Genomic DNA, 23,144 nt, shown 5'->3' with positions numbered 1-23,144 from the left:
AACATTGTACGGTACATCAGGACATGGCAGTTTAGTAACTTTATGAACATCAAACTTAGATTGTATGACTCGGACAGTATAATTTTGAAATACCTATCCTATTACAGAACAGATAAATAGATAATACAGTTATGATGAAACAAATATATGAAATTAAAGTTGACCCAAAAAGTTCAGTCATAACCTTGGAAATAGTCGTTTGATGAAATGTCGTCTTACTAGCTTTTCACGGATAAATCAAAAATAATCAAATTATATTCATCTGCTGTACATATACATATATGTTTTTTTATTAATTAAATTAAAATAAAAACATGCATATGTTACAATTGATCATATTTTTTTACAATGCTAAACTAATTAATTTAGTAAGATTTGTTAAAGGGACTACATTAAGCAAAATTACAAGGATAGAATTGTATCATTATTAATCAGTGGTGCAAAGTCACTGCCGCTTTGGGGTATTTGTATTTTACTTCAGTAATTCCAATTTATGCTACTTTATACTTCTACTCCACATATCAAATCTGGGCAAATATTGTACTTTTGTACTCTTAGATACTTTGCAGATTCAGATTAATAATACAAAATATAATTAACAAATAAAATATGATGTAATATTTCGTAGATTAGACTAATATCACAGTATATACATTAATTAAATGTAGCGCCACATTTACCAGCTGCAATAGTAGTATACATTCATTTATAAATGATTATAATCAATCAATTTAATATTTGTTATTTTGAAATTGACCGTTCTGCAGTGCATAGTGAGTAGGTTACTTTTACTTTTGCCACTTTAAGTATATTTTGATGCTAATACTTTAGTACTTTTATACAAGTAGAATTTCTATACTGTGATATTACTCAGTACTTCTTCCACCGCATTTATTATTGATTAATTCATACTATAATCTGTCTCCAACAAAACCCCGTGAATGTATAAGGAACAAAAACTCACCCTCGAGAATACCGTTGAAATCTCGCGAGAACAACTTGCTTCAAACTTCCCCATGAGCCTTTGCGATTCCTCTTTCTAGCCGGCGCCTGAGAATGGGTACGTGTTTTCATGCTCGGGTCGGAGGGAGAATCCTTGTCCATCTGATGTTTTATCGAAGGAATATTTCTTTAATGGTTTGCTATATTGTTGCTAAACGTTATTTGAAGAGATGTATCTTTAACTTAGCTGCCTACAGTCAGTTTGTTGTATTTTAATGAAGTAATCTGTTATGGATGTGCGAAGTGCTCCAAGATGGCTGCACTCGTTGTCCATGGAGTTAGCTTCTGGGGCTCTAGTGTAATAGAAAACGGCACAATTTGCTATTTGTGAGGTATTATAATATGTAAGCGGTATTCCGCTCAGTGTTTTATTTCTGCCGTTCAGGAGTAGTGTTTATAATTCTTAAAAGCGCCATGCCAGTGGAGAGGCAACGTTAGTTAGCATTAGCTAGTTAGCAGGATGGTGGTGAACATGTCACGTTGCTACACTGAAATTCTGAATGTGATCCTGAGAATAATACTTAGTTGGAAATTAATTGTGGACACATTTAACATAACTCATGTGAAAGTTATTACCAACGTCAAGTTAGCTAAGGCGCATCTTGAATTAACGAGCTGCATGCTATTTCTGAAAAGGCCATCGTGTGATTGTCGAGGCCCGAATTTCTGTTCTAATGTGTCTGGGCAGAGTTTAAAGCACTACGTGCTTCAAGTTGTCATTCAGTTCAGTAGAACATCACACTGTATGGAAGTTTTGAGTTTAAATGATCCTAAACCTAGTTCACTATGATCTTATTCAGTTAACAGATATGCAGGCACCATTAAGCTGAGAAGGGACTTTACAATTGCTTGAGCACATGATGAAACAAATGGAATCCATAATTTCAATTGCGGACAACCTATACCTTGGAGAACTGATTGCTCAAGCATTGAAAATAATTTTGTGCCGAATTTTTCTGTGAGTTGTCCAATAATCTAACACCTTTTTCTTGCTCTTGTTTCATCATTTATTCAGGTATCTCACGGGATAACTGGCATAAACGCCGCAAGACCGGTGGCAAACGCAAGCCCTACCACAAGAAAAGGAAGTATGAGCTCGGACGCCCTCCTGCAAACACAAAAGTATGTATACGCTCGTGTTTACCTTCTCTAAATGCACTAGATTGTATTAAGCGTGGGTGATGAAAACATGACCTTAGGTATGTCTTTTTGATCCGTTTTGGTTCAAAGCTCTAGACTTACCAATGTTAGGACTTGTCATAGTTACACTGACACGCTTCAATATATGTGCATAGTACTGTTTCCCACGAGCCATCACTTCAATCTCTACATGTGGATAACCTGAATCCATAAGCAAACACATTCCACCATCACTAACATACAATGTGTCGATTTACGTAGATTGGACCTCGTCGCATCCACACGGTGAGGGTCCGTGGTGGGAACAAGAAGTACCGTGCTCTGAGGCTGGATGTTGGTAACTTCTCATGGGGCTCTGAGTGTAAGTTAATTTCAAATGCTACTATATTTGCCTGACACTGCTCTTTGATGTTATACATGTCTTTCTATGATGATAACTTTTGTCCAGTTCTGCTACTGAATGAAAATGGTGATACTAAGACACCTGAGAAAGACCTGTGTCGCACTTTTAAAGATCTATCTACTGTTATTAGTTAAACAAAATGGGGGAGAATTTACTGTAGCTAATGGCTTTTTTTGTGTGTACGCAGGCTGCACACGCAAGACCAGAATCATTGATGTGGTCTACAATGCCTCCAACAACGAGCTGGTCAGAACCAAGACCCTGGTGAAGAACTGCATCGTACTCGTCGACAGCCTTCCCTACAGGCAGTGGTATGAGGCCCACTTTGCCACTCCGCTGGGGCGCAAAAAGGGAGCTAAGCTGGTATGTGTGTAAAAATTCAATGTCTCGCACAGCTTGTTTTTATTCAATTTATTCTATGAGAAACATAACTGCATCACACAACATGCGACCCTTATGCAGATACATTGGAGAATGCATCTTTTTGTCTGAGCTATACACAGATGACACTTTCTCTAGTACTACTAGAGCTCAATGCTCAAAAGATGCATACATTGGAGAATTGTGGTCCTTTTTTTATTGCCCAAATGACAACCTGCAGTTGCACGTGTCCTTATTTGACTTTGTATATTTGCTAGGTTTGATTAAAGGGGCCTGTAATACCAGTCCAACTTTGTTTGAAGTTTGTCCTTTATGTAAAAGACACATTTTTGGGGATGATTAATAGTGGGCTCTTAATGAATACATGACCTTTTTTTGATATGGTAGAAAATGGTTACAACCAGGGTCACCAGCTGATGAGTTGTCATGGCACCTGTATTATCTAGTGCTGTCTGGTGAATGTCTTTCCATGAAGATAACTTTGTCCAGTTCTGCTACTGAATGAAAGTGGTGATAATGAAGACTCTGAGAAAGACCTGTTCCCTACACTGCCTTTCTATGCAGTGTTACGTTTATTCTAATGCAACTAGTGTTGCTCAGCAGGAGAAGTTTAAACCTAAATCCAATGAACTTCGTTTCCCCTTCTTCTATAGACGCCTGAGGAGGAAGAGGTCCTGAACAAGAAAAGGTCAAAGAGGACCCAGAAGAAGTACGATGAGCGTAAAAAGACGGCCAAGATCAGCACCCTCTTGGAGGAGCAGTTCCAGCAGGGAAAGCTGCTTGGTAAGTCTCAACATGTGTATTATTATATCAGCTATCCTAAAATGCTTTCACTATCGTTTCATCTGCATCTCTTTTAAAAAGACGTGACCTCAGATGGCTTCATCTACCAGAAGCTCATTTCAGAGAAATGTCATTGCTCTTCATGTTTTGTTTTTTAAATGTTTGCCTCTGGCGTGTGATTGAATAATTACAATTTTATTTTGCTGCAAAGTCAAATGCCAATTAATTTCACGAAGGCTCAAGACTAAAGCTTTCATCACACGTCTTGTAATATCTGACAATGTTATTTGTTGGGGTTCATAACTTCAGATTTTGTGTGAACATTTAAATGCAATATTTCTCTTGTCCTGGGAAATAATTATTATTTGTGGCATGTTTAATTGTACTGATCTGGTCCTGTGGAGTAACTCTCCTAGTCGGGGTTGAAGTTTGAAAATCAGTCCCCACTTATTTAGACTGAATTTTCTACATGCAACCATCATACTGTCACAAGATGACTGTAAAGGGCATTTTCTTTTCATAGCATCCGTGTTAGAAGTGCTGTCTGATGTGGTGCACGTCTTTCCATGAAGATAACTTTGTCCAGTTCTGCTACTGAATGAAAGTGGTGATAATGAAGACTCTGAGAAAGACCTGTTCCCTACATGGACATCTGCTGCAGTGTTAAATCACCCCCATGTGGGTGTTGAAGTTTAAGAAATTAAATGGTAGAACTCATTTGGCTGTTACATGGCCGACAGATGACTACTTGTACTGGAATGCCTCAATGTGTAGATTTGAACAGCTGATGATACAGCAGGGGATTTATAGAATGGTGTCAGATTGGCTGTGAAACAAGCACTTTGTCACTTGTACTCTAATAAGATTAAATTAATCATCTTCAGTTTTACTTCTAGTCCTATAATCTGTTAATATTAACTGTATAGTGCTTTAACATTTTCTGAAACCTCAAAACTGACCTCGGCCTGAGATTATTTGATTCATGCACAGTTTCCTGTATGTTTTGAAACGGTTTATCCGCCTCCATCACTGGTTATTTTCCCCCTCTTCTTCTTCCTGCAGCTTGCATCGCCTCCAGACCCGGCCAGTGCGGCAGGGCAGACGGCTACATCCTGGAGGGAAAAGAGCTTGAGTTCTACCTGAGGAAGATCAAGGCCAAGAAAGGCAAATAGATGTACAGCTGTTTGATACTTCAATAAAATCCAAACGCCCCAAACTGTCTGTTGCCTCTGCCTTACTCTTTCTGTTTATTGGTGATGTGAAACTCCATTTCAATGCTTAACCACATGGCAATAATGCCATGTGTTCTTAATTTAATTAGCAGGGCTTTAGGATGTGACACCTCATGAAAAATAAACATTGCAAAGAACAAATGCATGCAATTACTTTCTTAAATTCAGTAGTACACAAATAGCTGTGGGGTTAAACTGTCGGCGGCTGAGCCAGAAGACTGGAAGACAAAATACACGTTTGACAGTTTAGTCTACATCAGTGGGTCATATAAATTAATCACCTAAGTCCGAGCCGCATTGCAAAGTAGGAAAGAATGCAAATTTAATAAATGGATGTAAAATGCCATTTTGGAGACAAGGATTATAAATTGTTCATATCTTGACTTAAAAAATATATATATATATATATATATATATATACATATACAGACTGCTCAAAATTTAAAGGAACACTTTGAAAAAGCATCAGATCTCAATGTGAAAAGAAATTATGTTGGATAACGAAAGGATGCCACATCTTTTGATGGAAATAAGTGTCAGCCTACAGAGGGCTTCATTTTATAGACTCCCTGAAAATCAAAGTGAAAAAATTATGTGGTAGGCTAGTTTGCCAAAATTCAATTTCTGCAACTCAAAATGCTTCTCAATATCTTGTGGCCCCCATGTGCTTGTATGCATGCTTGACAACGTCGCTGCATGCTCCTGATGAGATGATGGATGGTGTCTTGTGGGATGTCCTCCCAGATCTGTCTACATTACATTTACATTACATTACAGTCATTTAGCAGACGCTTTTATCCAAAGCGACTTACAATAAGTGCATTCAACATTGGTAATCAAAAGAACTACTAGTCACCAGAAGTCATAAGTACATTTCCTTTTCCAAACAAGCATCTAAGAGCATGAAGCAGAGCATAACTCAGAGCCAAAGTACAGTGCAGAAACAAGAAAAACAGTTAGTGCTATAAGTAATACGAATACAATAAGTGCAACAAGCTAGTATGAATACAATAAGTGCTGAGTGGAAGGCTCAGGTTAACACTTCCTGAAGAGGTGGGTTTTCAGCCTGATGAAAGATGGGCAGCGACTCCGCTGTCCTGACGTCAGTGGGAAGTTCATTCCACCACTGTGGGGCCAGGACAGAAAACAGCCGTGACCGGGTCGATCGGCCGCCAGGACCTCTGAGCGACGGGGCGACCAATCGCCCCGAGGCAGCAGAGAGAAGTGGTCGGGCGGGGGTGTAAGGCTTGACCGTGGCCTTGAGATAGGAAGGAGCTGTTCCTTTCACTGCCCTGTAGGCTAGTACCAGAGTCTTAAACTGGATGTGAGCTCTTACAGGTAGCCAGTGTAGAGAACGGAGAAAGGAAGTTGTGTGGGCATCAGTGAGCTCCTGTAAAGTCTGAGGAGCAGCCTGGCGGCGTCTGATGGACCGAAACATAATGTCCCCAGAGGTGTTCTATCGGGTGTAGGTCAGGTGATCCTGAGGGCCATTCAATTATATCAATTCCTTTCATCCCGATACCTAATGGCAGCCAGACTGCCGTTCTCTGGCCTGTAGAGGTCTGTGCGTCCCTCCATGGATATGCCTCCCCAGACCATCACTGACCCACCACCAAACCGGTCATGCTGAGCGATGTTGCAGGCAGCATAGCGTTCTCCTTGGCTTCTCCAGACCCTTTCACGTCTATCACAGGTGCTCAGGGTGAACCTGCTCTCATCTGTGAAAAGCATGCCATTTCTGGTGTTCTATAGCAAATGCCAATCGAGCTCCACGGTGCTGGGCAGGGAGCACAGGGCACACTAATAAAGGACGTCACGCCCTGAGGTCACCCTCATGAAGTCTGATTCTGATCGTTTGGGCAGAGACGTTCACACCAGTTGGCCTGCTGGAGGTCATTCTGCAGGGCTCGGGCAGTGCTCACCCTGTTCCTCCTTGCACAAAGCAGCAGATATCGGTCCTGCTGATGGGTTGAGGACCTTCTACGGCCCTGTCCAGCTCTCCTAGAGTAACTGCCTGTCTCCTGGAATCTCCTCCATGTTCTGGAGATTGTGCTGGGAGACACATCACATCTCCTTGCAACGGCACACGTGGATGTGCCATCCTGGAGGAGTTGGACAATCTGTGCAACTTCTGTAGGGTTAAGAAATCACCTCATGCTCCCTGTAGTGATAATGACTCAAAGCCAACACTGGCGGAAAACCAGTCAAAGAGATCAAGAGGGACAAACTTGAATTGTCCTCCACATGCAAAACCAGTCCTGTTTTGGGGGTCGTCTCATTGTTGCCCCTCTAGTGCGCCTGTTGTTAATTCCATCAACACCAATGCAGCTGAAACTGATTAACAACCCTCTCTGCTACCTGACCAGATCATTATCAGAGAAGTGCAATTGAATTCATGCTATATCCTGATAAACATTGTTCCTTTCATTTTTCTTGAGCAGTGTAGTAATGGAACATCCAGCCTTTAATGTATTGGAGTAAAGGTTGAAACTGTGTCCTCTGAAATTTAATAAAGGTAAAAAGCAAAAAATGTAAACACTGAAAAGTATATAGTACTTAGTTGCAAGTGGCTTAAAAGCAGAATATATTTACTTCATACAAATATTAGTACCTTATTGCTTCAGAACAAACAACAAAAAATTTAAAAAAATCGACATATGCAAATGTTAAATTCAGTCGTACACAAATGGCTGTGGGGATAAACGGTACGGAGGCTGAGCCAGAAGACTGCAGGGTCACTTATACTGGAAGAAAAGTACACTTCACAGATAATCAGTTGAAGTATTTAGATCTTTGACTTCGTAAAAGCAGTAAGCTCTAAGTTAGTTATACCATGACATTTTATAAAGTACAGAAATTATCAGCATAGTGTACCAAAATATTTTATAAAATGTATAATCTTAGCTGGTTGGTGCTATTTAATTCAAAAAGTTTAGTCTACACCAGTGGGTCATTTCTATCTGTGTGACAGTGGACTTATTAAACCTGCAGCTGAACAAATTCAGGTCGTCAGCCAATGCTGATGGGGGCGACCGTGGCTCATGGGGTGTTTGATCCTTGGCTACTACGTGTTCTGTGCCGAAGTGTCCTTGAGCAAGACTCTAACTCCCTTACTTCTCCCCGGGTGCTCCTCAATAGCAGCCCACTGCTCCCTACATAGGGATGGGTCAAATGTAGAGAAATCTTTCAACACAACAATACTCTGTCTGTATATATAATATTTTAGTTATTGTGAATTTTTTACTTATTTAATATTCTTTACTGTTTAATTACTTATTTATAACACTTGTTTTGATCTTCTTCTTTTTTTTTTTTACCATGTCCCTTGTTTGTACTATCCATTATGCTGCTGTAATCCTGTAAATGCCCCCACTGCGGGACTAATAAAGGATTATCTTATGTTATTCTCCACAGTGTAGGAGGATGGTCTGCTATAGTTGGTGAGGTCCTGCAGACCTTTCTACACTGATGCAGGGTCGTTGGCTGAAAACCTATTTTCCAACTTTTCAGTGTAGCTCCAAAAGTATCGTGGCAGTACGCAACATGTATTACGAGTGAACGCTAAACGTGGCAGAGAAAGGTCATAAATGTGGGTGTAGGTAATGGAAAAAGGACGACTTGACCCTTCTGGGTCTCCGTTGCCTATATGGTTGTTACCTAAACTCTTTATACGTATATTCGCTTAATTAGAGCTCTCTCACATATGCAATTGATTCTAGTATATAATAATTACTGCAAACCCGGTAAACATACAGATAGTGTGACACACACGCCATAAATAAAAGAAGTGTAAAGTCACAACATGTGTCAGTTTAACCACTTTTCAGTAAAATATATACATACAAGAATCCATTGCATATGTGAGAGACCTAAGAGAACAGATCAACATTTTGGGTGGGTTATTGTATATAACGCTTCGAGTAACGATCATGTAAGGTGAGGCTAACTGGGGGAAAAGTCATTTTCCGGATGACGAGAAACGACACGTGATCAATCCCGCTGCTGTGATTGGCTGAGAGACGCATATACGCTTTGTAGGACAAAGGTCTCGGTTCAGTCTGTGTAGACGGCTGGTGTAGTAGCGACACGTAACAATGCTCTTCAATAAGGTACGTATCGTTAAAATAGCTTTAATTAACCACCGTATGTTATTAGTTTTAGGTAAGGCCTACATTTTTACATTACAGCTACATTTCTCGAGTCAAGCTAGTGAAGGCTTCGCTAACTACGTCACAGCGGTTAGCTTTCCATAACACAGTTTAAGACGTTGTGTTCACACTGTCCTATCATAATATACCTGAAGCAACGTCTGTGCAATTAGCAAAGTTTATCGCTGAAATGTCGGAAATGTGAAACTAGTTTCCTTAAAAAAATCTTAAAGCCCCAAAGCAGTTCAATGCACTGGTGAAAGACATTGTAGTTGAAATGGCTAACTGGCTGAGTTGGAAGCTAAACTGAATTATCTAAAGAAGCTAACAGCTGAATTACAATGCAGGCAAAGCTGGAAGCTAAACAATGTTACTGTCAAAGTAATGGTAGTAAAAGTAGTAGTATAACTAGTGGTAATAGCAGTAGTAACAAAACTTACAGTAAGGACATTTTTTTGGAAAGATATTTTGATGCAACATATTGCATTCATTTTGTTCTTGTGTGTACTTAAAGAGCCACCATATGTTTGTAATATCCTGATGGCCCTTTGTGAGCAGATATTCATGTTTTTTTTAAACCTAATGGTTAAAAGGTGACTTTAGTGATTTGGAAAATGCCTTCACTTGAGAACTAAATGATGATGTGATGAAGTGATGGCATTTATTTTAATTTTGTCATGTTTACCTCTGTGAATGCAATTGTGATGCATCAAAGACACAAACTGGGGCTAGCTAATGTTTTACGAACTTCTTACGTAAAACGGTAGAATGTGTTGTGTAAATGTGTTGTGTGTTGCTGGTTTCTCTCTCCATGCACAGGTTTTCAAAGCCGGTGTGCGGTCTGGGATCCGGCTGCAGAGATTCAGTTCTGCTGCTGCCGGCGCTGAAACGTCTCACTCAGACCAACCAGCATCCACTGGCTACTCCTTTGGTGAGTGTAGGATGTAGGAACCTTTCCATAATTCCAAAGGATACCTTCATATTTTGTCATACTTGCTTTAAAACAATGCTCACTACCCCATATCTACAACTAAATAATGATTGGTCGCTGTAATTGTTCCTCCTGTCTGTACTGGCTGTGAATAGATCCCTTCCTCAAGCGAGCGTGCACTGTCCTCATTCTGTGTAAAAATAAACTCAAGTTCATGTGAGGCTCCAGCAGTCAGTCAGACTAACTGGAAAATATCAACTTGATTTGACTTATTGAAGACTGCTGAAGCCCCTGACTGAGGATTTTGTCCCCATCATTTACATTTTATATTTGCTTAAGAAACGGATTTCTTCATACCCAGTATGGAGTGAAGGAATGATTACATCGACCAATAACTCTTTCATTATACATATTGTCATGTGGCTATTGTTTTGAACTAGCGTTGGGCCTTTCTTTCTGTTTGTGCCGAAAAAGATTTGATGCTTTGGGGCTTTGAATTCGTTAAACACACATTGACATCTGGTGGTTTGTAGAACTTACAGCAGCCCTTCAAGATTGGAGCTGAAACACTAATACATCTCTGTTTTGCATGGTTTTTGTTCCGATGTGCTGCTTTAAATGTAGATGATATTGTGCAATATGTTCCAGTAAAATAGTAAAAAAAAAAAAAAAATGCAAATATAAATCCACCTTTTTGGTGTAGTTTAGTCCCAGTGTCCACTTTAGGCTCATAGGTTTGAACTTCATGGTTGATATTTCTGTAACATTTCATATGAGTTGCAATGTGATCAAATTAGCATATTACTTATGTCGTTCTCGTGTACCATATTGCTCAGTGAAATTCTCTTCTTGTCATTGTAACATAGTTCAGCTGCTAAACTGTCAAACTAACTGAATGCAGCTTCAGACGTCACGTGGTATGCTTCACTTGGTATACTTCACTTGGTATGCTTCACTTGACACAAGCTCCGACACCATGTAGTGACACATCGGGCTTCACAGGAGTCTATTTCAAATAGATTTGGTAAAAAAACGTGTTCCTTTTCTTTGAAGTTGCTCATCGTGTTCTTGCTGCTGCTTTGCCCAACAGAGCTCACTGATGAGCAAAAGGAGTTCCAACAGCTGGCGAGGAAGTTTGCTCGTGAAGAGATCGTCCCTGCTGCAGCTGCTTATGACAGGAGTGGTGAAGTGAGTCTAGCGCAGAGATTAGGTGGCAGTTGGTGTATAATGCATTCTGAAATACAGCTTGACTTGATACGTTTACTGACATAAAGGCTTTGAAATGTTATTGTACTTTGTATGTTTTGTCTGTATTAGTTAATGACGTTGTGTTCACAGGCCTCGATCTCCCCCAATAGGTCATAAGCAGAGTTCAGTATTACATAGCTTTTCAATGTTTTCTTACCTCTCAGCCTGTTGCTATGATGACAATTTCTCTTTAAATTGCATCTCAGACAAAAAAAAAAGTTTGAATAACTCTTAAACATCATGTATACGTCATTTTGCAGTATCCTGTGCCCATCATCAAGAAAGCATGGGAGCTTGGTCTGATGAACGGTCACATTCCACAGAACTATGGTACGGTATTTTCTTGCTCGTTGTCTTTTTTTAATATTTAAAGATTTTTTAATATAAAGATTAAACTTTAGCATAACGTCATCCTGTGTGTCCCCTTTGTGGGACGCCACGCAGATCCTGAAACATCTTGTCTCCAAGCCAAGTTGGTTGACGTCCGATTACAACCCTGTGATGTTTGTCTCTTTGTGTTCAGGTGGGATGGGCTTGTCAATCTTTGATAACTGCCTCGTCACAGAAGAGTTGGCTTATGGCTGCACCGGAGTACAGACTGCTATTGAGGCCAACTCTCTGGGAGTAAGTTCGTTTTTTAATTGGGTTGTTGGCGTTTCATTTGGTTTTCACCAGTTTCTAAAGACAAATGAAGTCTTTTAAGATGTCCACCACAAGAAACCCGGTTCTTAATTGGAACAGGTTGCAAATATTAAGAAACGAGAGATTTTAAAAGTTGGTGCTATTATCGGTACTACGGTAATATTTTACCCAATTTGCCGGTGGGGGGGGTCATGCTTTGGGGTTAATAGCACTGTTGCTACTGAGGATTATGGATATAAATCTCTACAATCAATATTTCCAGAATGTCCGTCGGGCATAACGATGATTAATAACAGTGGTTGTAGCTCAGTTAATATGAAGTTCTTTTTGTTTCTCCCACATAGCAAATGCCTGTTATTTTAGCTGGCAGTGACGCACAGAAGGCTAAATACCTGGGCAGGATGACTGAGGAGCCTCTTATGTGTGTAAGTATTTAATAAATGAGCCCATTTACTCAAGGAGGTACTTTACTTGAGGATATCTTAATGATCTTGCTTACTTTCATCTAATACTTTTACCAAAGACTGCATAACAAGTTTAATGCTACCAAGACGAGTACTGTACGCTGGAATAGGCTTAATGTATTATACACAGATATTAACGTTTTCTTTCTATTTTCGGCAGGCCTACTGTGTGACGGAGCCGGGGGCGGGCTCTGATGTCGCCGGCCTCAAGACCCGAGCTGTGAAGATGGGAGACGAGTACGTCGTTAACGGGCAGAAGATGTGGATCACCAATGGCGGGAAAGCTAACTGGTGTGTACTCACTACCATGTCTCTTATTGTACTCTAACAATACATACTCAGTTATGTTTGTGATGCCGTTTGGATTCCGCAAAAAAATAACCTTCATGAAGGAAGAATGCAGAACTTTTGTATTGGACTGCATTAGTTTTAGCTAGGTGTACCTAATAAACTGTGTATCTACATATTCTTAAAGATAATGAATACATGAACATCTGTTCGTTGCTCTGAAGGTTATCTGAACCTCTTTCATGGTCCTAGGTACTTCCTCCTGGCTCGCACTAACCCAGATCCTAAATGTTCAACCGGAAAGGCTTTCACTGGCTTCATTGTGGATGCCGACACTCCAGGAATCCAAATAGGAAGAAAGGTAAGATGAGGCTAAATTGGGAATGTAGTTTCGTAAGCGTGTTATGTTGTTCTTACATGTGTGCTCCCAACAGCTGCGATGATATAATGTGTGTAGTTAACAGTGTACATAGCTGCCATTTCACAATGGATTAGTTAGAAAGTCACCTCAACAACAGAGACGTTGGGTTTATTTGAGACTTTGAGTTTAGAGGAACATTTTCGTCTCCCTGTGGGTTTCAGATTAATGCTTTATAAATCATTATAGAGATAGAATTAGATTATAATTGATGGGGAAACTGTGTGTGGGTCAGAGTTCCAGTCAGGGTTGTCGAATAATGACGTCTGATGTGTGCGTCACAAGGTTTGTTTTGTGCTCGTAGGAATTGAACATGGGCCAGAGGTGCTCTGATACCAGAGGCATCACCTTTGAGGATGTGAGGATACCGAAGGAAAACGTCCTGATTGGAGAGGGATCTGGCTTCAAGATTGCCATGGGTGCTTTTGACAACACCAGGCCACCAGTAAGTCTTCTGTAACACCATGTATCTTATCCTAAGATGGCGAACTATAAAATAAGGACCTTTTAACAACGGTAAACTTTAGTCAACAGTGTCTTCTAGCAGCAGACAAGCCAACCGTTGGATACGTTTGTACATATAAAATACAAAAATCAATGTTTCTTATCCACAGATTAACAACTAGTGCGCCTTTACGTCGCATCTGACGTCACCAAATTAAAGGGCGTTTAACCTACATCTCCCAATATCTGATGTTCTATTGCTACAACCAAACTAATTCACACTCTTTTAAACATTGCAAATGAAACACCCATGATCCATTGTATTGGTTGTATTGTAGATTTGTGTCTGTGATGTTACTAATTGTAATGAATGCACTGCAGGTGGCAGCAGGAGCAACAGGCCTGGCACAGAGGGCCCTTGAAGAAGCTACCAACTACGCGCTGGAGAGGAAGACCTTTGGCGTAGCTATTGCTCAGGTTTGTTTGCTTCTTTCTTTTATCAGAAAGACACATGTTCCCTCACAGCCTTGAGATGCTGGTGTACCCCACTGTGAGTTCACTGAATTACAGAGTTGACTGTAAAATCCTATTTTTAATTTATTTAAAATAGTGGCAATACTGTAACTATCATGGAAACTGGTGACAACTCCGCTGTACAGTGTTTTTAAAGTGCGTCCTCCTGTTTCACAGCACCAGGCCGTGTCCTTCCTCCTGGCTGAGATGGCCATGAAGGTGGAGCTGGCCAGGATGGCGTACCAGCGCTCGGCCTGGGAAGTGGACCAGGGCCGCAAAAACACCTACTACGCCTCCATCGCCAAAGCATTCGCTGGAGACATCGCCAATCAGGTGGCCTCTGATGCCGTTCAGGTGTTCGGAGGCAACGGCTTCAACAGCGAATACCCGGTGGAGAAGCTGATGAGAGACGCCAAGATCTACCAGGTGGGTGGTGATGTCGTGCTCCTGATGCGAACAGAGATTAGGTCAAAACCTCATTTTCGTGATTATAATAATTGTTTTATTTATGTCCTTTTGTAGATCTACGAGGGCACAGCTCAAATCCAAAGACTCATCATCGCCCGAGAGCACCTGGGAAGATACAAGAAATGAACTCTGCACATCTGACTTGTCCTCATTCAAATGTACATTGTTTTAACTTTAACTCTGCTTACATAGTTGTAAAATATTGTTTGGTCAGAGATAGTAAGGAATATTCTATTTCTATGATTGTTTGCCTTATTAGCATTCAGACTTGCTGTTTTCGATCTGATGCACACCCTGACTTGTCTAGACAGCTTTCTAATCGGAGAACATCAACCAGACCTACCACATCTAGAAGACGGGTTCTCTGAATGCAGCTCAGAACCGTGGCCTTATTTTATGACTTGTTGAGTTGAGGATCACCACATTGACTGTGTCCTGTTAGGCTACACCATCTGTAGATTGTAAATATTAAAGTTAAATTGTTGATATGTGATATAACCGTTTGGTGTCTGTTTGAGGGGAATTGGATGATCATAAACCAATTTTACATTAGTCATTTAGCAGACTTACAATTCAGTATCTATCTGAATGGCACAGCTACGGGAGCAATTTTGGGGTTAAGTGTCTTGCTTAAGGACACATTGACATGAGACTGTATGAGCGTATTTTCTGTCTGATTTGGAAAATAAAGTCCTTAACAACAGTTCTTTGTTCTAGATAGTGATTTGCATCTACCGTCTCCTGGTGGGATTAGTCAAATGTATCTATGTTAATTAAACATAATCTCATGTTGCCTAAATTCAACCATTTATCTGCCTTTACAGCCTTGTGTATGTTCAAGGATCATTTATTGACATTTTGCAACACAGATGTACAACGAAATTCAGTTGTGGCCCAACAAACGCATGCAAACTAAACAAACACAGTAGTACATTCCTGTAGTGCATTTTTGAATTTGCATCACAAAAAATGTAAACAGCAGCAACAAAAACAATTCTCTGGGCAGATGTGTCCATCTACTTTGACTGATGTTTGAGCACCAAACGGCAGCAGCATCACATAAACAGAGTCCACCTCCTCTCGTCCCACCAGAGTCCTGCACTCTGTCCTGCTGTCCTCCCGTCGAGTGTTTGCACTCATGCAACCGTGGTGTTTGTTTATAGCCTAATATTTGCTTTTTACTTCTGCTGATTGCATTAATACTTGTGGTGCTCATTTGTGAAGGTTATCCTGCTGAACAAAACATGTAAATGTAATTGTGTGTTTGCCACAGAGCTTATTTTCTGCAATAACCCCCAAATCCAGAGGAAAAATCTCATTGGCTTTATGTCAAGGGAATCAGTGCGATGCTAACTTCCGGGCATCACAGGGCAGTTTATGGTTTCAACATTGCATTTGTTTAGAAGAACACAGAAGCGCTCAGACATGCATCTCTTAAGACAGAAACTAGTCATTCGGTATGATCCCGCCGAGAGATAAGATCTGATTTCCTATTCATAACTTGGACAAAAACTCTGATATACATGATCGTCCTTTATCTGGGTTATATTGTGAGCCCTTGCGTCATGAAACGTTTCTGAACCCTCCTACCACACCGCCTGGTCAGTTCACAACCCCAAGACCTGCGCAACATGAACTCTGAGGAAGAGAGGAGCTCGAGGAACTTGTGCCAATACACCGGACTCACTGTCGGCATAGACACAATAGCTGGCCTCCCACACACGGCTTGAAAGATCTTAATTGTAAAGTAAAATCTACCTTGAAGGAAATTTAAATTAACATCACTGGACTGAATAATATATTGATTAAGTCAAGGAAGTTAAGACCTGTTTGCTACAAGAACGGAGATCATATTTACACATTTATACAAAAGGATCCAGAGAGTGGGAAAAATTAAGAGTTAAAAAGGGACAAAATCAGACCAGAAGTCACTATTCACACTAAAGATGCTGGAAATATTATGGGCACTTTGGTGGGTAGAGGACAATAAACCAGACAAGCTGCAGCATTAACTTCCATTAAAGTCCTGATATACTGACACATATTTATCAAACAATATACAGAATTCACAAAGCAGGAAGTGAGGTGGGTTTTATTTGGGTACAGAAGGGAACAAGGAAGCAGATTACTTGGCAAATAATGCTGCTATTGTGGAAGAAATATAAATTGCCCTACTATACGGACTATCATAATAATACAAATCTAAAATCTAAATTACTGTTAATTAAGCGGATAATTTATCGAACAGTAGAGGGCAGCGATACGCCATGCCGCCTCTAGTCTGCCGAAACCAACGAAGAAGAAGAAGAAGAAGAAGAAGAAGGAGCAGAAGCCTGATCATGCGAACACTCTCAGAATGGTAACCGGTGTCATGTTGTTCATGTTCTAGTTAGTCAGTGTAGTTTAAGATAACACTATAGCCGAAGTGTCCACTTGTCTCCAGTCTATCCAACGTTAGCGCCACAGTTGACCGTTATTGTGTGAAAGCAGCTAATCATAGTAAAGTCGCTAAAATGTAGCTAGCATCAATGCTAGCATGTAGCTCGATGATAGCACAGTCTGTAAACAGCTCGTCCTTTAGCTACATATCACGGGTTTACTTAGTATCCGGTTTGACAGCGACATTAGGGGGGTTGTAATTACGTCAAATTGAAACAAGTTCAGTTAGAATTAGTTTGTATGTTTTAACTATGTTGACGTGTTTACTGTCAGGGTACCCAAGTGAAAGATGTCATCATTAAGCCTGACGCTCCCAGCGCACTGCTGCTGGACAAACATGCGGACTACATCGCTGCCTACGGCTCCAAAAAGGATGACTATGTGAGTAAACATCCGTCTAATGGGGTTTATATTGGGTTTTTTTCCTCAACTTCCCACTTACTTCAGTGCACCTTTGCCCTGGGAATGTTTTCACTGTCACCCAAAAACAAAAGTCCAATGCATGCTCTCTTCTGTTATGTTCTCATTTGTCATATTTTACAGAGAAAAAAGTATGCCTCTTTTCTAACAACACCACTAGTTTTTTAGTATAAGCAAAAAAAAAGGTAATGCATAGTGGTTAGATGACAGATGTTACCCTGTAAGTCTGTATTAACAGTGGAATTAAAACGTTATAGGTGTGGATATAGAAATAATAGGCCATTTTCTCTGGTTAACAAACTTTAAAAGTAGAATTTATTTAATGCTATCTGTGTTAACAGAAACTGTTTTAAACTTTAAATATCTCGGTATGTCTCCTGTAATATTCTTTTCCTGGCTGTAGATTTAATTCTGTTTTCTGCACTTAAACCATGTCTATGTTGTACACATGGGCTTTTACTCTGTTAATTATGCAAAATTCAGGAATTTGCTATTTCATGCAAACTACACAAACTTCTTAATTCGTGATCTCCTTTTCGTTCCCGTCCTGTTTGTGTTTGTCCAGGAGTACACGCTGTCCGAGTACCTGAGGATGAGCGGCATCTACTGGGGGCTGACTGTGATGGACCTGATGGGGCAGCTGCCCCGGATGAACCGGCAGGAGATCATAGACTTCATCAAAGCCTGTCAGCACGAGTGTGGAGGCGTCAGCGCCAGCATCGGACACGACCCCCACCTGCTCTACACCCTCAGCGCTGTCCAGGTGACTCCCCGAAATCTGACTGATTGACGGAATTTATGCTGCGAGAAAGACAAGAATACGTTGCTGTGATTTGAGCTTAAGCAACCTCATTATCTGTTGTTTTTTTAAGATTGTTAAAGTGACATTTTTATTTAACTCCCAGAAAAACTTTTCAATTTGTCTGTTATCTTCTGTTTTGTCTTATCTAGTTTTTGACTTTTTCTTCCTCAGATCCTTTGCTTGTATGATAATGTGGATGCGCTCGATGTGGACAAAGTGGTGGAGTACATTAAAGGGCTGCAGCAGGAAGATGGCTCATTTGCAGGGGACAAATGGGGTGAGCACTCCTCAAAATGAAGGGGGAAAAAAGGAGCGAATGAAAAGCACACAAGAATTTTAGTACAAGGGATAAAATAATAGTCACTGCTGCCCACAATTTGTATCACAGAGTTGACTTCTTTTCAAATATATTTGTACAAATATACGACTTAAGTAATTGCTGTCATGTTGGGCTTGTAGCATCCCCGGCTGAATAATGGTCTGCAGTCTTGAACTGATGGTCCATAAGTTTTTATTGAACACACCGTAAGAACTATGAAGAAAAATAAGTAAAGACAAACGTTATAGAACTCCGTTTAGCATCTTCCCCATCCTTCCTCTAACATGCTACGTTTGACCACAAGGCGGTGCCTTCGAGCGGAAACAGCAGTTTGTTAGCTTGAGCTGACACAAAAACAGAAAAACCGTAGCAACTTAAAACAACATTTTCCAAAGAATGGGCTTGAACAGGTACTAACCTTGTGTCCATATCGGCCAGGTGCTAAACTAACAGACCCGTAACCATTTCCTTGTTTTATCGCTTTTTCCTCGTCCCTTTAGCGACGTTTTGTTTCGTACCGCATCTTACTACCTAGTTCCGGTTTTGTACCTTCAAAATAAAAGCGCAACAGGAAATGCACCGACTGCAGTTACAAAACGTCCAAAATAAAAGACAAAAAAGGAACAATCTATTAAAATACCCTACACTCTCACAGGTCCTTTATAGGGCATGCAGCTGCAATCTCAGTAAAACAATATAGTAGTTATTATTTATTTAGATTATAGTTTGCTTTAAATATAGTATTTAAATACTAGTATAATGTTGTGTCATTACAATGCTTTGTCTTTACAGGAGAAATAGACACAAGATTTTCCTTCTGTGCTGTTGCTACGCTTGCGTTACTGGTACGTATGTCATGTACAGTTTTTTTTCCTCAAGTGTTTTCTCAACGCTGTCACACTTTGTAATCTGAAGATGACTCTCGGTCCTCTCCTTCTTCCAAGGGCAAGATGGACTCAATAAACGTCGACAAAGCTGTAGAGTTCGTCTTGTCCTGTATGAACTTTGACGGAGGTTTTGGCTGCAGACCTGGTTCAGAGTCTCATGCTGGTCAGGTGAGTCCACCTAAGTACTCATGTAGTGCAACACAAGTCGCTGTGGGAGTTTCACTTTTCTTTCATCTCTTTTTAAACAAAAGCAGCAACATCTGGAGATCTAACTTGTAGATATTGTGTGTTAAATTGCTAGTTCCCACATAAGTCATCAGACAGATGAATTATTACTCACACATCACACATGCGAGGCTGTAGGCCGGTCTTGTGGGACATAGTTTGACTCATAACTGAGAGATCGTCAATCCCCCCGACACTAACGGAATGAAATGTTCACACCCTGAAAGGTGACTGGTGTTCCATTCACACTCCTCCTAGGCTGTGACATGTGTGAAGGTCCTTCTCAAATGGTCTTTTCCCTTCTGTCTGTCAGATATACTGCTGCTCCGGCTTCCTGTCGCTCACCGGTCAGCTGCACCAGGTGAACGCTGACCTGCTGGGCTGGTGGCTCTGTGAGAGGCAGCTGCCGTCCGGAGGCCTCAATGGACGACCGGAGAAGGTTTGCGCTCTCCAGACGCTTTACTGGGAAATCAAATGCCTCCTTCTTGTCTTTTTTTTTTTACTTTTATCAAATCAAAATGATTCTGGAAGTAGCTCTGCTGCTCTGCTGCTCTGCTAATTCGTATGTCTTCTCATTCAGCTTCCAGACGTGTGCTACTCATGGTGGGTTTTAGCGTCGCTTAAAATCATCGGTAGGATCCACTGGATCGACAAGGCCAAGCTGCGGTCCTTTATTCTAGCGTGTCAAGACGAGGAGACCGGAGGTTTTGCCGACAGACCGGGGGACATGGTGAGCTGTCAAACACGACTAACTCCTGCAACGGAAATTGGGGAAACGTATTAGACCTGTCTTTTCACAAAATCCCGTCTCCTCTTTCATCTTCTGAAAGCGTGTCTCCACCGCCATGACCCCATCCTCTGTCTCTCTGTCTCATATGAGGTATGAGGTGAAAGCTTTCTTGCAGTAGATTCACAGGGAACTCATGAAGTACGAAGAGGTTTTAGATCAGATTAGAGAAAATTAGATTGAACTTTATTGTCATTGGACAGAGTGCAGGTACTGAGACAACAAAATGCAGTTTAGCATCTAGCCAAGAAGTGCAAAACACAGTAAAGTGCAGAGCATATCGGTTTGATACGGTTATTCTGTCTACTATATGATGCTCATCCTCATATTTCTGCATTGTTTGAAACTGTGCTTAGATATTATGTTACTTTGTGTCATTACAACCCCAGATAATGGAGGAGGACATGCAGCTCCTCTTTGTATTCGTATCTATGGTTGTTATTGAGGCTCCCTCCTTCTCTGCAGGTGGATCCTTTCCACACTCTGTTCGGAGTGGCAGGGCTCTCCCTCCTCGGAGACGAACAGATCAAGCCAGTTAATCCCGTCCTCTGCATGCCCGAGGATGTCCTTCAGAGGATCGACCTGCAGCCTGACCTCCTCAGCTAGCCCTCTGTCGTCATCATCATCATCCCACCACACACACACTCATACACAGCTGCCCTGCTGAATAACCCCACTACCACGGCTGGATGTCGAGAGAGAGAGAGAGAGAGAGAGAGAGAGAGAGAGAGAGAGAGAGAGAGAGAGAGAGAGAGAGAGAGAGAGAGAGAGAGAGAGAGAGAGAGAGAGAGAGGAGCGTCACACATTGTAGTGTTAGCTGAAGTCTACAGACACATTTTAGATGCAGGATTTGGTCTCTGCTCACTAAGGACAAAAAGAGTCGTGAGCAGTTCTGACTCGGTTCTTCTGAGTCTGTCTTTTACACCGTCAACCACTCATTATGTCATCACGTCACTTTTGTTGGTTTTACTGCAAGAGAACGGTTTTGGAAAAAGCGATGTTTTGAAGTGTGACCATCTTTACAAAACCCTGAAATTCACTAGACAACATTACTTAGCTTTTTGACTAACTCACCATGTCAAGTTTGGGAAAACGTGACTGTTTTTGTAACTCTTTATTGCTCTTATCAGATTGGTGGAATTTTTTTTTTTTTTTTTTTTTTTTTTTACTGTACTTAATTGTTATTGGTCAGAAGACAGAGAATTTGCTGTGTTTTGAATGACAAAGGAATATTCTGATTGTGGATTGTGTGGAACAGACGAGCATGTTAGCTCTGTGATTTCAATGTTTTTGGGGCAGAAGACACTTGACTGGTTCGAAGACGCCACATCTCTGTTTTTTTTTTTCGTTTTGGTGGTGAGTTTTGCCTTTTTCACGCAGCATGTGAAGGGCGAGCTTTCCTCATCCTGTTTAAACTAGAGCCATCATACCACCACTGTGCTAAAAGGTCAGAACTGGAGATGCAACACATGACTCGTTGCAGACAAAGATCATTTTGTTAAAATGACTTCAGTTTACAGTCCAGGCTGAGAACGTTTAAAATGTTTTTAGCAGGATTTGGTTTGAGGGGCGTGTTTTTGATTGTGAGACCCAGAGGTTAAACACATGGCAGCGTATATTTAACGTCTTATCCACAGTCTCAGCTACACTATTTATTTAAATCCCTGTTACTCCGCTGTGTTTTGTTATGCAGCTGTGGGCAAAGGGTTTAGATTCCCCCCCCCCCCCAAACTTAAAACTTAAGTGTAAAAAGTCCTGAAATAGTTCCAGTCTTTTAGCTATTCTAATTTGGTTCAAACTTTTTTTTCTTCCAGGATTAGCTGACCTTTATAATGCTGTACTCTTGTCTTACTGAATGCAAATTGTATCTGTTGTTGGATAACTGTTCATGACATAATAGAAGCTAAATAAATCACATGTTAAATCTATTAGTTCTCAGTTCTTATCCAAAAAGCTGCTTACTGTTGCCAACTTTGTGTATATTAATGTAACTTATTTGTTATCTTGTTTAGCAATAAATGTTTGATTTCGACCTCAACACTGATTCAGTTGTTTGTTTTTGCAGTAAATGAGATTGGAGCCCTTTTGAGGAAGCAGATGCCCATGTCTCAGTTTATTCATAAATGTATCCAGTGAAGAAAAATGAGGGAATCTAACCCAGTTCATTTTGGGCACTGATATCACCAGACCACTCACTGAAATCACTGATGAATCGTGTTAGACACAAAGAAGCAGCTGCTCAAATAGAGGATTAAACAGTTTCTAAAATGTCTTTTGTTGAGGAGAAACGGCGACTGGAAACATTGCCTGGATTAAAAATACAATCCGGTTATTAACGTTAATGCAATTCTTTACTAATTTCCTATAAAACTGCGTTATGGTGCTGATCAATCTGTGAGTATGGAAATAATAGAGGGTTTCTGTTGAAACATTCTATGGTTGTAACACAATGTTATTTATCGTTATACAATTTAAAGTCAGCCACTGATAGAATAGTTTTAATTGCGCTTCTGTGCTGCAACGTCAAGTGCCCTGATTGAGGGAAAACAACAGTACGCATGCTCAAAAGTGATTGCGCCATACCCTGAATTGATTTGTTGTCTTTGACTCATAGTTAGCAGTTAGTATGTCTTTAAAGAAGACAGTAACTATGGGCACCATGAACGATGAGCTCAGATTTTTTTTTTGGTTGCTTGCGCGTGTTTTTGTCCGGAGGGGATGGTACCGGGTCAAGAACAGGCTTTCTGTATCTCATGCTGT

At 40.7% G+C, this 23,144-nt stretch overlaps 3 protein-coding genes and 4 non-coding genes across 7 annotated transcripts; all 7 read left to right on the top strand.

The window, feature by feature from the left end:
• The first annotated feature begins 1,022 nt into the window (after positions 1 to 1,022).
• LOC137865924 (small ribosomal subunit protein eS8) lies at positions 1,023 to 4,930 on the top strand. Its single transcript, XM_068701505.1, has 6 exons — positions 1,023 to 1,060; positions 2,018 to 2,124; positions 2,404 to 2,503; positions 2,733 to 2,908; positions 3,580 to 3,709; positions 4,772 to 4,930. The coding sequence occupies exons 1-6, from the start codon at positions 1,057 to 1,059 to the stop codon at positions 4,879 to 4,881; spliced, it is 627 nt and encodes a 208-aa protein (XP_068557606.1). The 5' UTR covers positions 1,023 to 1,056; the 3' UTR covers positions 4,882 to 4,930.
• LOC137866269 (small nucleolar RNA SNORD46) lies at positions 2,174 to 2,280 on the top strand. Its single transcript, XR_011102111.1, has one exon. It is a non-coding gene; the product is annotated as a small nucleolar RNA SNORD46 (small nucleolar RNA).
• On the top strand, positions 2,565 to 2,634 carry LOC137866268 (small nucleolar RNA SNORD38). Its single transcript, XR_011102110.1, has one exon. It is a non-coding gene; the product is annotated as a small nucleolar RNA SNORD38 (small nucleolar RNA).
• LOC137866266 (small nucleolar RNA SNORD38) lies at positions 3,391 to 3,459 on the top strand. Its single transcript, XR_011102109.1, has one exon. It is a non-coding gene; the product is annotated as a small nucleolar RNA SNORD38 (small nucleolar RNA).
• On the top strand, positions 4,271 to 4,339 carry LOC137866265 (small nucleolar RNA SNORD38). Its single transcript, XR_011102108.1, has one exon. It is a non-coding gene; the product is annotated as a small nucleolar RNA SNORD38 (small nucleolar RNA).
• Positions 4,931 to 8,971: 4,041 nt separating the features above from the next.
• Positions 8,972 to 15,208, top strand: acadm (acyl-CoA dehydrogenase medium chain). The gene is made up of 12 exons (XM_068738043.1): positions 8,972 to 9,050; positions 9,909 to 10,020; positions 11,111 to 11,208; positions 11,529 to 11,598; positions 11,792 to 11,892; positions 12,255 to 12,335; positions 12,535 to 12,665; positions 12,915 to 13,023; positions 13,385 to 13,525; positions 13,906 to 14,001; positions 14,215 to 14,463; positions 14,560 to 15,208. The coding sequence occupies exons 1-12, from the start codon at positions 9,036 to 9,038 to the stop codon at positions 14,629 to 14,631; spliced, it is 1,275 nt and encodes a 424-aa protein (XP_068594144.1). The 5' UTR covers positions 8,972 to 9,035; the 3' UTR covers positions 14,632 to 15,208.
• A 1,592-nt stretch (positions 15,209 to 16,800) lies between these two features.
• rabggtb (Rab geranylgeranyltransferase subunit beta) lies at positions 16,801 to 22,422 on the top strand. The gene is made up of 9 exons (XM_068701743.1): positions 16,801 to 16,864; positions 17,218 to 17,325; positions 17,930 to 18,127; positions 18,338 to 18,443; positions 19,278 to 19,330; positions 19,430 to 19,540; positions 19,911 to 20,036; positions 20,178 to 20,327; positions 20,850 to 22,422. The coding sequence occupies exons 1-9, from the start codon at positions 16,862 to 16,864 to the stop codon at positions 20,988 to 20,990; spliced, it is 996 nt and encodes a 331-aa protein (XP_068557844.1). The 5' UTR covers positions 16,801 to 16,861; the 3' UTR covers positions 20,991 to 22,422.
• Positions 22,423 to 23,144: the final 722 nt, after the last annotated feature.

Source organism: Cebidichthys violaceus, unplaced genomic scaffold (assembly GCF_023349555.1).
Source record: "Cebidichthys violaceus isolate CVI_PGR_0920_01 unplaced genomic scaffold, fCebVio1.0.p SCAF_8, whole genome shotgun sequence".
NCBI classification, from domain to species: Eukaryota; Metazoa; Chordata; class Actinopteri; order Perciformes; family Stichaeidae; genus Cebidichthys; species Cebidichthys violaceus.
The sequence above is the reverse complement of the archived record's forward strand: the minus strand, read 5'-3'. Positions and strand labels throughout refer to the sequence as shown.